General features: G+C 41.8%; 1 protein-coding gene across 1 annotated transcript; it reads right to left on the reverse strand.

Annotated features, from left to right (window-relative positions):
• Positions 1–1,876: 1,876 nt before the first annotated feature.
• LOC139546227 (indian hedgehog B protein-like) lies at positions 1,877–14,637 on the reverse strand. Its single transcript, XM_071354358.1, has 3 exons — positions 14,259–14,637; positions 11,421–11,682; positions 1,877–3,300 (listed from the first exon to the last, which is right to left on the reverse strand). Exons 1-3 carry the CDS (start codon positions 14,556–14,558, stop codon positions 2,594–2,596), a joined length of 1,269 nt encoding a protein of 422 aa, XP_071210459.1. The 5' UTR covers positions 14,559–14,637; the 3' UTR covers positions 1,877–2,593.
• Positions 14,638–17,841: the final 3,204 nt, after the last annotated feature.

Consider the following 17,841-nt stretch of genomic DNA (forward strand, 5'->3'; position numbering starts at 1 on the left):
GAATGAATCCTTTCATGAATTGGTGAACACAGAACTCCTGGAATCCTTACAGAACTCCTGGAATGCTCATGAATTCCTTCCCCTCTGTGTATTCCTGTTTGCCTCACGTGGGTATGTTTGTAATGTGTATGTGTGCGTATCCAGTGTGTGTATGTATATGTAGTGTGTGTATGCAGTGTTTGTATGCAGTGTCTGTATGTAGTTTGTGTATGCAGTGTGTGTATGCAGTGTGTGTATGCAGTGTCTGTATGTATTGTGTGTATGCAGTGTTCGTATGCAGTGTCTGTATGTATGTGTATGTATATGCAGTGTGTGTATGCAGTGTGTGTATGTATATGCAGTGTGTGTATGTATTGTGTGTATGCAGTGTGTGTATGCAGTGTGTGTGCATGCAGTGTCTGTATGCAGTGTGTGTATGCAGTGTGTGTATGCAGTGTCTGTATGTATTGTGTGTATGCAGTGTTTGTATGCCGTGTCTGTATGTATGTGTATGTATATGCAGTGTGTGTATGCAGTGTGTGTATGTATATGCAGTGTGTGTATGTATTGTGTGTATGCAGTGTGTGTATGCAGTGTGTGTGTATGCAGTGTCTGTATGCAGTGTGTGTATGCAGTGTGTGTATGCAGTGTCTGTATGTATTGTGTGTATGCAGTGTTTGTATGCCGTGTCTGTATGTATGTGTATGTATATGCAGTGTGTGTATGCAGTGTGTGTATGTATATGCAGTGTGTGTATATATTGTGTGTATGCAGTGTCTGCATGCAGTGTGTGTATGTATTGTGTGTATGCAGTATGTGTATGTATATGTAGTGTGTGTATGCATTGTGTGTATGCATTGTGTGTATGCAGTGTCTGTATGCAGTGTATGTATGCAGTGTGTGTACGCAGTATCTGTATGCAGTGTGTGTATGCAGTGTGTGTATGCAGTGTCTGTATGTATTGTGTGTATGCAGTGTATGTATGCAGTGTGTGTATGCAGTGTGTGTATGCAGTGTGTGTATGCAGTGTGTGTATGCAGTGTGTGTATGCAGTGTGTGTATGCAGTGTCTGTATGCAGTGTGTGTATGCAGTGTGTGTATGCAGTGTGTGTATGCAGTGTGTGTATGCAGTGTGTGTATGCAGTGTGTGTATGCAGTGTGTGTATGTAGTGTCTGTATGCAGTGTGTGTATGCAGTGTGTGTATGCAGTGTCTGTATGCAGTGTGTGTATGCAGTGTGTGTATGCAGTGTGTGTATGCAGTGTGTGTATGCAGTGTGTGTATGCAGTGTGTGTATGCAGTGTGTGTATGCAGTGTGTGTATGCAGTGTGTGTATGCAGTGTGTGTATGCAGTGTGTGTATGCAGTGTCTGTATGCAGTGTGTGTATGCAGTGTGTGTATGCAGTGTGTGTATGCAGTGTGTGTATGCAGTGTGTGTATGCAGTGTGTGTATGCAGTGTGTGTATGTAGTGTCTGTATGCAGTGTGTGTATGCAGTGTGTGTATGCAGTGTCTGTATGCAGTGTGTGTATGCAGTGTGTGTATGCAGTGTCTGTATGCAGTGTGTGTATGCAGTGTGTGTATGCAGTGTCTGTATGCAGTGTGTGTATGCAGTGTGTGTATGCAGTGTGTGTATGTAGTGTCTGTATGCAGTGTGTGTATGCAGTGTGTGTATGTAGTGTCTGTATGCAGTGTGTGTATGCAGTGTGTGTATGCAGTGTGTGTATGTGTTCATATTTCAGTGTTGTGTGTCTAGGACCAGTGTGGTCCTGAGGAAAGGAAGGCATATGGTCGGAAAAGCTTCAATTCAATAAGGATAATTGAGTCTAAGGTTTCTCCCTGGACTGTAATGCATAAATCTGTGCAAAGCGTTAGGAAGATGCTACAGTAATCTGTTATGGGCTTCCGCAACTTTTTATTACACCTTTTTATATACAGACTTGTATTCACTCTCTCTGTTCTCTCTGTTCTCTCTGTTCTCTACCGTCTCTCTGTTCTCTCTGTTCTCTACCCTGTCTATACCGTCTCTCTGTTCTCTACCCTGTCTATACCGTCTCTCTGTTCTCTACCCTGTCTCTCTGTTCTCTCTGTTCTCTCTGTTGTCTACCATGTCTCTCTGTTCTCTCTGTTCTCTACCGTCTCTCTGTTGTCTACACTGTCTGTCTGTTCTCTCTGTTCTCTCTGTTCTCTACCCTGTCTCTCTGTTCTCTCTGTTCTCTACCCTGTCTCTCTGTTGTCTACCATGTCTCTCTGTTCTCTCTGTTCTCTACCGTCTCTCTGTTGTCTACACTGTCTGTCTGTTCTCTCTGTTCTCTCTGTTCTCTACCCTGTCTCTCTGTTCTCTCTGTTCTCTACCCTGTCTCTCTGTTGTCTACCATGTCTCTCTGTTCTCTCTGTTCTCTACCGTCTCTCTGTTGTCTACACTGTCTGTCTGTTCTCTCTGTTCTCTCTGTTCTCTACCCTGTCTCTCTGTTCTCTCTGTTCTCTACCCTGTCTCTCTGTTCTCTACCCTGTCTCTCTGTTCTCTCTGTTCTCTACCGTTTCTCTGTTGTCTACCATGTCTCTCTGTTCTCTCTGTACTCTCTGTTCTCTACCCTGTCTCTCTGTTCTCTCTCTCTATCTCTGCACATCATGCGTGACCACCCCCCAGGGGTGGAAGTGTCCAGGGTCCAGTAAGAATTTTCCTATCCAATGCAGGACCTGTGAGTACCAGTGTAGTCCGTCTCCTTGCATAGTCCCTAGCCCAGTCCAGCTGTACAGCAGGCGTAGGGGACCAAAGGCCCAGTGGGCTAGGTGGTGCTGGTCCATAGCAGCGTAGCACGAGGCTAGAACGCCGTCCACCACCAATGAGCCGTGGCCTGTCAGGGGGGCGAAGGCCCCGGTGTCCACCTGGATATGGATCCAGGCGACTGGGGAGAGGTGGGCTTGTGGTCCCTTGTCTACCCCTGCTCCCCTTGCAGTCAGCACACACTGCCCTGGCCGTACGTCGCTGGCGTACATAGTCCGCATGACAGCCCCCTTGGACGATTCCCCCACTGAACAGTTCCTCTCGGTCACGAACACAAGATGAGCTGCAGTGAGGGTCAGGTTTGCTCCCGTCTCTGTTCCCAACACGTAGAACTGTTTCCTCGCTGTAGGCTCGTGGTCCAGGAAGGTGAGGAACTCACTGTAGACAAGCTCTCCTCCACTCTCACCAGCTCCTGAGGAGGCCAGGACACGGTCACCTGGCTGGAGGTCCTGAACCGCCCTGCTGCTCCCGTCTTCCAGTGTCACCAGAGAACGACCCGGGAAACAACCCCCGGTCTTAGCTGCTACTGAGTGCTCTGAGAGAGAGAGAGAGAGAGAGAGAGAGAGAGAGAGAGAGAGAGAGAGAGAGAGAGAGAGAGAGAGAGAGAGAGAGAGAGAGAGAGAGAGAGAGAGAGAGAGAGAGAGAGAGAGAGACAGAGAGAGAGAGAGAGACAGAGAGAGAGAGACAGAGAGAGAGCCAGAGAGAGAGCGAGACAGAGACAGAGACAGAGAGAGAGACAGAGAGAGACAGAGAGCCAGATAGACAGAGAGAGAGAGAGAGAGAGAGAGAGAGAGAGAGAGAGAGAGAGAGAGAGAGAGAGAGAGCCAGAGAGAGAGAGAGCCAGAGAGAGAGCGAGACAGAGACAGAGACAGAGACAGAGACAGAGACAGAGAGAGAGACAGAGAGACAGATAGACAGAGAGAGAGAGAGAGAGAGAGAGATAGAGAGAGAGAGAGAGAGAGAGAGAGAGAGAGAGAGAGAGAGAGAGAGAGAGAGAGAGAGAGAGAGAGAGAGAGAGAGAGAGAGAGAGAGAGAGAGAGAGAGAGAGAGAGAGAGACAGAGAGACAGAGAGAGAGAGAGAGAGAGAGAGAGAGAGACGTATTGAGGACTCCGTTATTAAGAACTGTAGACTTTGACACAAGAACTGAAGGTAAAGAGGTTCTATCACATGGCCAGTGGTCTGGTCTATGATGCCTTAGTTCAAATGGTCCATGATACCTTAGTTCAAATGGTCTATGATACCTTAGTTCAAATGGTCTATGATACCTTAGTTCAAATGGTCCATGATACCTTAGTTCAAATGGTCCATGATACCTTAGTTCAAATGGTGTATGATACCTTAGTTCAAATGGTGTATGATACCTTAGTTCAAATGGTCCATGATACCTTAGTTCAAATGGTCTATGGTACCTTAGTTCAAATGGTCTATGATACCTTAGTTCAAATGGTCTATGGTACCTTAGTTCAAATGGTCTATGATACCTTAGTTCAAATGGTCCATGATACCTTATTTCAAATGGTCCATGATACCTTATTTCAAATGGTCCATGATACCTTAGTTCAAATCCCACATTTGAAAGGCCCAACACGTACATTCCATGACAGTTTTGTGTTTAACATTTAAGGAAACACCAAGACCTTTCGATTTAGGTCAACATTATAGCTTTTGAAGACTTGCAGGGGTCTCTGTCAATACACACCCACTCAGGCAGGCAGGCAGGCAGGCAGGCACACACACACACACACACACACACACACACACACACACACACACACACACACACACACACACACACACACACACACACACACACACACACACACACACACACACACACACACACACACACACACACACACACACACACACACACACACACACTCTTCATTTAAACACAACCTTCCATTGAAACATTGACAACCTATCTCTCCTTTTCAACTTTAACTTTGCTCAACATTCAAGGCAAATGCATTACCAGCTAATGAGTAACCCAATGATTCAATCTCAACTTCCACTGAAATGAGTCAGAAAGCACAGTCTGAGAACAGGTAAAAGGCGGCATTCCAAGTGGCACCCTATTCTCTACACAGATCAGGGACAAAAGTAGTGCACTATGTAGGGAATACCATTTGGCATGCAACCTAAGACACTCGAATGGCAGTCTCAAGTCTCCACCGGGTCCAAACACAAATATTTGGGAATGGTTAAGTACCAAGGCCAAGTGATAAGACTCGATTAGATTAGATATCTGAGAAAGGTGAACAGGGAGACCAGGGAGATCACGGGGGACTGAGAGAAAATACGACAAAGGGCGGCGGGGGGAAACAAACGGAGGAAGTTAATCAGTTAACTGTCACCGGGCTCTTAGAGTGGGTCCTCTCCCTCTGCTAACACTACTGTAAAACTGCTTCAGACAACTACTCCGGTTCAAACGTAATAAGAGCTTTGTGAAAACAAGACAATCCACACAGACAAACAAAAATACTTTAGAGAGTAGTGTACACATCTCACTCGCCACAATTATCATCTCAGAGAAAATCCTGATTCGCGTGTATCTTCTAGGATTCTCTACAGATCACAGATCCTCTACAGACTGACTTCTCTGACAGATGTTATAAACTTGACAAGATAACCCCATCCCTCCATCTATTTGGGCAACTTTTGAGCATTTGTTGTTGTCTGAGTGAGGGGAATGGTTTAATATCTTGAAAGAAGTTTAAAGATGAGACGTTGAGGATTATAATAAACACAGCTTTGATGTCATACAAGCAAACCACACACCCGAGTCCCAATGTCCTCTTCACATTTCCACGTCTGAAAACTCACGCCGTTGATAATGTCAACAGTTATGATCGCTATGTTAGATCCACAGTTACGAGGACGACATGCTGTTGTACCCTGGGTTCTACACATCTCAATCACCGTCTTCTTTCTCTGTGAAGAGAGCACGACATAAAACTATTTCCCCTCAGGAGACTGAAAAGATTTGGTATGGGTCCTAAGATCCTCAAAAGGTTCTACAGCTGCACCATCGAGAGCATCCTGACGGGTTGCATCACTGCCTGGTACGGCAACTGCTCGGCCTCCGACCGCAAGGCACTACAGAGGGTAATGTGTACGGCCCAGTACATCACTGGGGCCAAGCTTCCTGCCATCCAGGATCTCTACACCAGGCGGTGTCGGAGGAAGGCCCTAAAAATTGTCAAAGACTCCAGCCACCCTAGTCATAGATTGTTCTCTCTGCTACCGAACGGCAAGCGGTACCGGAGCGCCAAGTCTAGGTCCAAGAGGCTCCTAAACAGCTTCTACCCCCAAGCCATAAGACTCCTGAACAGCTAATCAAATGGCTACCCAGACTATTTGCAGGGAAGTTCACAGATATTCATAGTTCCTTCATAGAAGGCGCTCCTCTGTCGGCATACAGTGCTTTCAGAAAGTATTCATACCCCTTTGACTTATTCCCCATTTTGTTGTTTTACAGCCTGAATTAAAAATTGATTAAATATATGTTTTCTCTCACCCATCTACACACAATATCCCATAATGACAAAGTGAAAGAAAACATATTTAGTAATTTTAGAAATGTAAAACAAATCTAATTTCCATAAGTATTTACACCACTGAGTCAATACTTTGTAGACTTACCTTGATTAGATCATGTTAGAATCCCCTTTGGCAGCGATTACAGCTGAGAGTCTTTCTGGTTAAGTCTCCAAGATCTTTCCACATCTGAATTGTGCAATATTTGCCCATTTTTCTTTTCAAAACTCTTCAAGCTCTGTCAAATTGGTTGTGTTTCATTGCTAGACAACCATTTTCAGGTCTTGCCATAGATTTACAAGTAGATTTAAGTCAAAACTGTAACTCGGCAGTGCCAGTGTAGATTTGGCTTTGTGTTTTAAGTTATTGTCCTGCTGAAAGATGAATTAAACTCCCAGTGTCTGGTGGAAAGCAGACTGAACCAGGTTTTCCTCTAGGATTTTGCTTGTGCTTAGCTCCATTAGGTTTATTTTTTATCCTGAAAAACTCCCTAGTCCTTAACGATAACAAGCATACCCATAACATGATGCAGCCACCACTATGCTTGACAATATGAAGAGTGGTACTCAGTCATGTGTTGTATTGGATTTGCCCCAAACATAACACTTTGCCAAATTTTTGGCAATATTACTTTAGTGTCTTGTTGCAAACAGGATGCATGTATTGGAATATATTTTATTCTCTACTCCTTTTCGCTCTGTCAATTAGGTTAGTTTTGTGGAGTAACTACAATGTTGTTGATCCATCCTCAGTGTTCTCCTATCACAGCCATTAAACTCTGTAACTGTTTTAAAGTCACCATTGGCCTCATGGTGAAATCCCTCTCCGGCAACTGAGTTAGGAAGGACGCCTGTATCTTTGTAGTGACTGGGCGTATTGATATACCATCCAAAGTGTAATTAATAACTTCACCATGCTCAAAGGGATATCGATTGTCTGCTTTTTTCCCCCGACATTATGGGGTATTGTCTAAAGGTATTGTATTGTATTGTGTAAAGGTATTGTATTGTATTGTGTAAAGGTATTGTATTGTATTGTGTAAAGGTATTGTATTGTATTGTGTAAAGGTATTGTATTGTATTGTGTAAAGGTATTGTATTGTATTGTGTAAAGGTATTGTATTGTATTGTGTAAAGGTATTGTATTGTATTGTGTAAAGGTATTGTATTGTATTGTGTAAAGGTATTGTATTGTATTGTGTAAAGGTATTGTATTGTATTGTGTAAAGGTATTGTATTGTATTGTGTAAAGGTATTGTATTGTATTGTGTAAAGGTATTGTATTGTATTGTGTAAAGGTATTGTATTGTATTGTGTAAAGGTATTGTATTGTATTGTGTAAAGGTATTGTATTGTATTGTGTAAAGGTATTGTATTGTATTGTGTAAAGGTATTGTATTGTATTGTGTAAAGGTATTGTATTGTATTGTGTAAAGGTATTGTATTGTATTGTGTAAAGGTATTGTATTGTATTGTGTAACGGTATTGTATTGTATTGTGTAAAGGTATTGTATTGTATTGTGTAAAGGTATTGTATTGTATTGTGTAAAGGTATTGTATTGTATTGTGTAAAGGTATTGTATTGTATTGTGTAACGGTATTGTATTGTATTGTGTAAAGGTATTGTATTGTATTGTGTAAAGGTATTGTATTGTATTGTGTAAAGGTATTGTATTGTATTGTGTAAAGGTATTGTATTGTATTGTGTAAAGGTATTGTATTGTATTGTGTAAAGGTATTGTATTGTATTGTGTAAAGGTATTGTATTGTGTAAAGGTATTGTATTGTATTGTGTAAAGGTATTGTATTGTATTGTGTAAAGGTATTGTATTGTATTGTGTAAAGGTATTGTATTGTATTGTGTAAAGGTATTGTATTGTATTGTGTAAAGGTATTGTATTGTATTGTGTAAAGGTATTGTATTGTATTGTGTAAAGGTATTGTATTGTATTGTGTAAAGGTATTGTATTGTATTGTGTAAAGGTATTGTATTGTATTGTGTAAAGGTATTGTATTGTATTGTGTAAAGGTATTGTATTGTATTGTGTAAAGGTATTGTATTGTATTGTGTAAAGGTATTGTATTGTATTGTGTAAAGGTATTGTATTGTATTGTGTAAAGGTATTGTATTGTATTGTGTAAAGGTATTGTATTGTATTGTGTAAAGGTATTGTATTGTATTGTGTAAAGGTATTGTATTGTATTGTGTAACGGTATTGTATTGTATTGTGTAACGGTATTGTATTGTATTGTGTAAAGGTATTGTATTGTATTGTGTAAAGGTATTGTATTGTATTGTGTAAAGGTATTGTATTGTATTGTGTAAAGGTATTGTATTGTATTGTGTAAAGGTATTGTATTGTATTGTGTAAAGGTATTGTATTGTATTGTGTAAAGGTATTGTATTGTATTGTGTAAAGGTATTGTATTGTATTGTGTAAAGGTATTGTATTGTATTGTGTAAAGGTATTGTATTGTATTGTGTAAAGGTATTGTATTGTATTGTGTAAAGGTATTGTATTGTATTGTGTAAAGGTATTGTATTGTATTGTGTAAAGGTATTGTATTGTATTGTGTAAAGGTATTGTATTGTATTGTGTAAAGGTATTGTATTGTATTGTGTAAAGGTATTGTATTGTATTGTGTAAAGGTATTGTATTGTATTGTGTAAAGGTATTGTATTGTATTGTGTAAAGGTATTGTATTGTATTGTGTAAAGGTATTGTATTGTATTGTGTAAAGGTATTGTATTGTATTGTGTAAAGGTATTGTATTGTATTGTGTAAAGGTATTGTATTGTATTGTGTAAAGGTATTGTATTGTATTGTGTAAAGGTATTGTATTGTATTGTGTAAAGGTATTGTATTGTATTGTGTAACGGTATTGTATTGTATTGTGTAAAGGTATTGTATTGTATTGTGTAAAGGTATTGTATTGTATTGTGTAACGGTATTGTATTGTATTGTGTAACGGTATTGTATTGTATTGTGTAACGGTATTGTATTGTATTGTGTAAAGGTATTGTATTGTATTGTGTAAAGGTATTGTATTGTATTGTGTAACGGTATTGTATTGTATTGTGTAAAGGTATTGTATTGTATTGTGTAAAGGTATTGTATTGTATTGTGTAAAGGTATTGTATTGTATTGTGTAAAGGTATTGTATTGTATTGTGTAAAGGTATTGTATTGTATTGTGTAAAGGTATTGTATTGTATTGTGTAAAGGTATTGTATTGTATTGTGTAAAGGTATTGTATTGTATTGTGTAAAGGTATTGTATTGTATTGTGTAAAGGTATTGTATTGTATTGTGTAACGGTATTGTATTGTATTGTGTAAAGGTATTGTATTGTATTGTGTAAAGGTATTGTATTGTATTGTGTAAAGGTATTGTATTGTATTGTGTAACGGTATTGTATTGTATTGTGTAAAGGTATTGTATTGTATTGTGTAAAGGCCAGTGACAAAAACATCTACATTTAATCTGCAAACAAACGTCTATCAACAGTTGACATTCTATTGAAATGGTTACTTGCATAGCGGAGTCTTTTGTTTAGACATGTAGCTAGCTAGCTAAACAATGAACCATAATCCCGACTCATGACGTTTACTACCCTGCATGAATCTGCAGGTACTGTAGCTAACCAACATCTGAAAATGTTACTAGCTAGACTATCTTACCCGTTTGCCACGGTTGCCCTTAGTTTGAAGATGTAATCCGGAGACAGGTGTTTTCTCCATCTCCTTAGTTATCATACTCTAATTCCACTGATTTCAAAACTCGGTCCTCCAGGAAGTGGAGAGCAACACTGACGCCGTTTTACTACATGATACTTTTTTTTTAAATGCCACGTTAGACAGGATTACCCGACATACTGACCAGCTCAAATAGACAGACTCGTGCTGTATGGCAGACCAATCCAAAATCATCTCTCGGCATGTCCAGCCCACTCATTATCTCAGCCAATCATGGCTAGCGGGAAGGTTGTTAACTATTTCTGTGGCTAAACCAATTAGACTCGTAATTTAACAATTTTATTCGTATTTACACATGGCATACACGTTTGTTATTCAGGCACATGAAAGTTTACATGTCCCAGAAGGCATTTCTGCCCCCCCAAAAAACGCATTTTGATAAATAAATAAAAGTTTACGTTCAAACGGTTCTCCTGTGAAGTAGTGACCCGCAATATACGCCTAGTTTCCTGAAACGGGTCACAAATGTCAAAAAGGTCAGAGATTTAACAAAAGAACAGAAAGGAGCAATATAAACCGTTACTTTTTGGGTTCAAACCGGTTTAGAACTTTATTTTGATGGTTGGAATGAAAAAAATAATGGCTCTGTTCAGAACGAAACGATTGGGAAATTATTTCAGTTCCAGCCCTTGCTTTCTAAAGAGGGTTCTACCTGGAACCAAAAAGGGTTCTACCTGGAACCAAAAAGGGTTCTATCTGGAACCAAAAAGGGTTCTACCTGGAACCAAAAAGGGTTCTACCTGGAACCAAAAAGGGTTCTACCTGGAACCAAAAAGGGTTCTATCTGGAACCAAAAAGGGTTCTACCTGGAACCAAAAGGATTCTACCTGGAACCAAAAAGGGTTCTACCTGGAACCAAAAATGGTTCAACCTGGAACCAAAAAGGCTTCTACCTGGAACCAAAACGGGTTCTACCTGGAACCAAAAAGGCTTCTACCTGGAACCAAAAAGGGTTCTACCTGGAACCAAAAAGGGTTCTACCTGGAACCAAAAAGGGTTCAACCTGGAACCAAAAAGGCAGCAGAAGAACTCTTTTGGAACCCTTTTTTCGAAGAGGGTTCTGTGAAACACTACTACCCCAGAACCCCTGGTCCAGATCCTACCTAACCCTTAACCCCTTTCCCCTGCAGACTCCTGTCCTCCCCTGACACTGATGGGCTATAACGGTGGTGGTGGGCTCTACAACCTCTCAACCACTGTCACCTGCCGAATTCTAGTCTCTCACCAACAGACAGAAACCATCTCTAAACGAGCCAGAGCGGTCTGAGACTTTAATCACATGTACTGCATGTTGCCACGCAAGGTGGCTCACTTATATGAAACAGGGCTGCGTTCTGTGTGTGTCATCCCATCACCCTACCTGATTTGACACTGCAGTGCACGTGGGCCTTGGACTCGTAATAGACCCAGTCGAAGCCGGCCTCCACGGCCAGGCGAGCCAGCATGGCGTATTTGTTCCTGTCCCGGTCAGACGTGGTGATGTCCACCGCTCTTCCCTCGTAATGGAGGGAATCCTCTGAGTGGTGCCCGTCCTCGTCCCAGCCTTCTGTCACTCTCAGCGTCACCCCAGGCCACATGTTCATCACAGAGATGGCCAGGGAGTTCAGCTTGTCTTTACAACGCTGGGGGAGAGAGAGGAGAGAGAGGAGAGAGAGGGATGACTAACAATGCTGGGGGAGAGAGAGGAGAGAGAGGGATGACTAACAACGCTGGGGGAGAGAGAGGAGAGAGATGAGAGAGATGAGAGAGAGGGATGACTAACAACACTGGGGGAGAGAGAGGAGAGAGAGGGATGACTAACAACGCTGGGGGAGAGAGAGGAGAGAGAGGGATGACTAACAACGCTGGGGAAGAGAGAGGAGAGAGAGGGATGACTAACAACGCTGGGGGAGAGAGAGAGAGGAGAGAGAGGAGAGAGAGGGATGACTAACAACACTGGGGAAGAGAGAGGAGAGAGAGGAGAGAGATGAGAGAGAGGAGAGAGAGGGATGACTAACAACGCTGGGGGAGAGAGAGAGGAGAGAGAGGAGAGAGAGGAGAGAGAGGGATGACTAACAACACTGGGGAAGAGAGAGGAGAGAGAGGGATGACTAACAATGCTGGGGGAGAGAGAGAGAGGAGAGAGAGGAGAGAGAGGGATGAGTAACAACGCTGGGGGAGAGAGAGGAGAGAGAGGAGAGAGAGGGATGACTAATAAATGCTGTGGAAGAGAGCGAGAGGAGAGAGAGGAGAGAGAGGGATGACTAATACACGTTGGGGAAGAGAGAGAGAGGAGAGAGAGGGATGACTAATAAACGCTTGGGAAGAGAGAGGAGAGGAGAGAGAGGGATGACTAACAACGCTGGGGGAGAGAGAGGAGAGAGAGGGATGACTAACAACGCTGGGGAAGAGAGAGGAGAGAGAGGGATGACTAACAACGCTGGGGGAGAGAGAGAGAGGAGAGAGAGGAGAGAGAGGGATGACTAACAACACTGGGGAAGAGAGAGGAGAGAGAGGAGAGAGATGAGAGAGAGGAGAGAGAGGGATGACTAACAACGCTGGGGGAGAGAGAGGAGAGAGAGGGATGACTAATAAACGCTTGGGAAGAGAGAGAGAGGAGAGAGAGGAGAGAGAGGGATGAGTAACAACGCTGGGGGAGAGAGAGGAGAGAGAGGGATGACTAATAAACGCTTGGGAAGAGAGAGAGAGGAGAGAGAGGAGAGAGAGGGATGACTAACAACGCTGGGGGAGAGAGAGGCGAGAGAGGGATGACTAATAAACGCTGGGGAAGAGAGAGGAGAAAGAGGAGAGAGAGGGATGACTAACAACACTGGGGAAGAGAGAGGAGAGAGAGGATAGAGAGGAGAGAGAGGAGAGAGATGGATGACTAACAACACTGGGGAAGAGAGAGGAGAGAGAGGAGAGAGAGGGATGACTAACATAATAGAATATTAGAGTAAGAGACAATGGTTGTCATGGAACCACAGAAGAACAAGATGATAACAAACAGACATGATGGTTATGACAGAGAAAAACACAGATAGAAAATGATAGCATAGAAATGAACATTTACACAGAACAAAAATATGTAGAACAATAACATGTAAGCATTGGTAAGACTAAGCCTGTAGGCATAAATATGAACTAATTACAATATAAAAGACCTGAGAAAACACTACATAGTAGAGGAAGAACAAATTAAATTATATAAATTATAACAAAATTATATATAATGAAATATATACATTAAATGTAATACAACGATGAATGAAAATCTCTCAGGGAAACAACTAAATACAAAAGACTATATATCCTAAACACATAAAGGCTGTTGAGTTTTTCGCTACACCCGCAATAACATCTGCTAAATACGTGTACGTGACAAATACAATTTGATTTGACTGGAGCTGTTGTCACAAGTGCCGTAGACATGTAGGTTATAAACATGTTTTCGCTTCTTTGCACATGATGCGCTATGCTACTGTATGTTTGCTTCCCAATAAAATAGAGATAACTATTGACATGATATGTCTTGTGTTTCTTTATGGTCTTGTCTTTAGAAGAGATCAGAAGTTTCGCTTAACAAGTCTGCAAATAAAACCCGCAAACTATTCAAACATAATCCATGCGTAATGGCAGGTGCGTAATTTCCCTCTCCGTTCAAAATGTATAACGAGAGCACTTGAAGGGTTAATTCGCAAACGTTTTGAAATAGATGTGAAATATATATTAGGATCTATAAAATTCAACCGGTTATCAATTCATATAAATTCGCGTCATTTTGTATTTTGCTGATGTCCACGTGCATGTGTAGTCTAATTTAGCTGTCAAACAGGAGACAAGTTAGCGCGCCTAAAAGTCTAAAATATGGTTAGTTACAGTGTTGCAATATAACCTACATTTAGAGGAGGTAGACTAGTTATAGCCTAGCCTATTATTGCATAATTGACGTGTAGGCTAGTCTAATTTTGAACGGTCAACAGAAATCAATTGAACCAAAACATACGGGAGAGAGAAAGCGCTGAAGAAGAAAAAAAATCAATAAAGTTTGAAGTAATGGTTTTTGAAACATTTAACAAAGTCCAAACCAGATGCTCTGAAAACGACCGATAAACAGCGCGTCGAATGGGACTTATCGGGGCACCTTGCTACAGCTGTCAAAGTGGGATAAAAAAAAAACATGAGATGACGTTTTAAAACCCCATTTCCTGCTTCTCACCTGGGTCATAAGTCGATCGGCAGCGGTATTCTCCTCATCTTTAAATATAATATCAGGGTTATAGTTGGGAGTGAGCTCTTTGAACCGTTCTGAATTTCTCGTTATTTTCCCCTCGTGTTTGCCACTGGCTCCCAGTGTTTTCTCGGCAACGTTGGGGCTGAACTGCTTATAAGAGAGGGGTGTGAGCTTCTTCGGCGGACGTCTCTTGCCATATCCCCTCCCCGGTCCACAGCTCTCCGTTACAGGTGCGAGCAGCAGGGTGCACCCCATGAAGAGGCCCACAAGAACGGAGCGACGCATCCCGCCCAGACCGGCCGGGCCGGGCACTCCGACGCGGAGTGGGAAGGTGGCACAGGTCGCCGTTGTGTCTCAAGCTACCCTCTCCCCCTGGATACTTCTTGTTCCCCCCACGGGGTAAGGGATGGGGGGTAGAGGACAGAATCTTTAATATTGTATCGGTCTAATCCACGACATCATACTTGCGCACAGCAACTGTCCATAAAAGCTCCCCCCCAAAAAATACAACAATTTTAGCCGAATGCGTTTTATGATACCAGCAGCGGGGTAAAAGTTCAATGTCTCTGCCGCGTCCGGTGTTGTCCAAACGCTGCCGCGTAACCTTAACGTCTTTCTTCCAGTCGGGACCCAATAGATATGGGCATGGAGTTGTAAAGTCTGATTATTTAAACAAACAGGTTCAAAGTCGATCTTCTGTTGTGAACAGTGGTCGCAGATTGTCTTCTTGGCGCTGTGGTTTGCCACCGAGGAGCTGTCAATGTCAAACGAGGAGGAACACCGCTAGTTCTGCCGTTTGTCCTTCTTGTCCGTTTGTCCCGGACTCCGAAAAAAGTTGCTTCTCAGTGGCGCATACTTCCCGCGTTGCTTTTTCAATTGAAATTGGGCGATTTGAGCGATCCAAGCGATCAGTTGCCACTCGAGACCGCACCCTGCCAGTCCTGCCCTTCTATCCTGCTCTGCCACTCCGCCCATCGGGTCACTGTAGTGTGGTTACCAGTGCCACTGCCCTGTCCCCTACACCCGCGGCACCAGCACAGGTTCTGCCCCTTAGCCTGCCACCTCAGAATGCCCGTCAGGCGCTAACATCATAGCGTGGAGGAGTTAGCCGTTTTAGTGTGTATATACTTACAGTCTCTCCCCCAAATAGCACCCTATTGCCTACATAGTGCACTACTTTAGACCAGGGCCCTATGGCACCCTATTGCCTATATAGTGCACTACTTCAGACCAGGGCCCTATGGCACCATATTCCCTATGTAGTGCACTACTTTTGACAAAAGTGCTCCGGTCAATTTGCTCCGGTCAAAAAAATTTAGTGCACTATGCAAGAGATAGACAGAGCCTCTAGTCTCTAATTTATCCTGGCATCTCTTTATCAGCTCCTGTCTATGTTGGCACTGCGTTACAATGCACACAGCCTTGGGCTATACCGGGTTACACTGTAAGCATGACAACGATGGCCAGGACAACTAATTGCATGGGTGATTATTAAGCTAGTCAAGGTAGTCTATAGTAGCCTAGTAATTTGTTATAATTCAGAAAATACTAGTTATAAAGTAGCCTAGATATTTTGTACACTTGAATGTGTAACATGCCTTGGGTTAACAGACATTGACATGAGTGGACAAAACATTAAGAACACCTGCTCTTTCCACATGGGACTGACCAGGTGAATCCAGGTAAAAGCTATGATCCCTTGTTGATGTCACTTGTTAAATCCACTTCAATCAGTGTAGATGAAGGGGCGGAGACGGGTAAAATAAAGATTTTAAGACTCCAGACAATTGAGACATGGATTGTGTATGTGTGTCATTCAGAGGGTGAAGGGGCAAGACAAAATATTTAAGTGCCTTTGAACGGGGTATGGTAGTAGGTGACAGGCGCATCGGTTTGTGTCAAGAACTGCAACGATGCTGGGTCTTTCACACTCAGTTTCAGTTCCCTGTGTGTATCCAGAATGGTCCATCACCCAAAGGACATCCAGCCAACTTGACACAACTGTGGGAAGCATTGGACTCAACATCCCTGTGGAACACTTTCGACACCTTGTAGGGTCTATACCCCGAAGAATTTAGGCTGTTCTGAGGGCAAAAGTGTGTATGGGGGGGGGGTGCAACTCAATATCAGGAAGGTGTTCTTAATGTTTTGTATACTCAGTGTATTTCAACACTGGATAGCACTCTGTTAGCAGTACACAGGGCTGTTGTTCACTATAGGATACAGTGCATTCCAACTTATCAGGACAAAGTATGTGTGATACCAGAGCGCTTCCTTCTGCTTGTCACTGTCAAGTAAACTGCTCTCACATAACAACTCTGATCGGCTCAATACAAATTCTGTTTTACAATGACGGCCCTACCCCCCGGGCCAAACCCGGACGATGCTGGGCCAAATGTGCGCCGCCCTACGGGACTCCCAATCACAGCCGGATGTGACGCAGCCTGGATTCTAACCAGGGACTGTAGTGACGCCTCTTGCATTGAGATGCAGTGCCTTAGACCGCTGCGCCACTCGGGAGCCCTCTGACTCGGGAGCCCTCTGACTCGGGAGCCCTCTGACTCGGGAGCCCTCTGACTCGGGAGCCCTCTGACTCGGGAGCCCTCTGACTCGGGAGCCCTCTGCTAAAACCTCTACAGCTGCTGAGAAACAGAACAGGAAACCAGCGGATCAGTATAGTCCGTAGAACCACACCAGTGATCCCTTGTACCACGAATAATAATAACAATAATAATAACAATAATAATAATAACAACAATAATAATAATAACAATAATAATAATAATAACAATAATAATAATAATAACAACAATAATAACAATAATAATAATAATAACAACAATAATATTAATAACAATAATAATAACAATAATAATATTAATAACAATAATAATAACAATAATAACAATAACAATAATAATACTAATAACAAAATAATAATAATAACAAAAATAATAATAATAATAATAATAATAACAATAATAACAATAATAATAATAATAACAACAACAATAATAATAATAATAATAATAATAACAATAATAATAACAATAACAATAATAATAACAATAATATTAATAATAACAATAATAATAATAATAATAATAACAATAACAATAATAACAATAACAATAACAATAATAATAATAACAATAATAATAACCATAACAATAATAATAATAATAATAATAATAATAATAATAATAACAATAACAATAATAATAACAATAACAATAACAATAACCATAATAATAATAACAATAATAATAACAACGTAGGTGTTTTTATTTGTCCAAAATCACACATGTACACGTGTGTATTCTACACGTGAGAGTGAACTGGATTATATTTTGTTGTTGTTGGCAGACTCTAACCACTAGGCTCTAACCACTAGACTCTAACCACTAGACTCTAACCACTAGACTCTAACCACTAGACTCTAACCACCAGACTCTAACCACTAGACTCTAACCATCAGACTCTAACCACTAGACTCTAACCATCAGACTCTAACCACTAGACTCTAACCACAAGACTCTAACCACTAGGCTCTAACCACTAGACTCTA

This window comes from Salvelinus alpinus, chromosome 20, assembly GCF_045679555.1.
Source record: "Salvelinus alpinus chromosome 20, SLU_Salpinus.1, whole genome shotgun sequence".
In the NCBI taxonomy this organism is placed as follows: Eukaryota; Metazoa; Chordata; class Actinopteri; order Salmoniformes; family Salmonidae; genus Salvelinus; species Salvelinus alpinus.

Excerpts from the sequence above, each read along its gene's own strand:
- LOC139546227 (XM_071354358.1), bottom strand. The coding sequence starts at position 14,558 with ATGCGTCGCTCCGTTCTTGTGGGCCTCTTCATGGGGTGCACCCTGCTG. Across the intron at positions 11,683-14,258 it reads CCGATCGACTTATGACCCAG|CGTTGTAAAGACAAGCTGAA; the intron begins GTGAGAAGCAGG and ends TCTCTCCCCCAG. Across the intron at positions 3,301-11,420 it reads GCACTGCAGTGTCAAATCAG|AGCACTCAGTAGCAGCTAAG; the intron begins GTAGGGTGATGG and ends TCTCTCTCTCAG.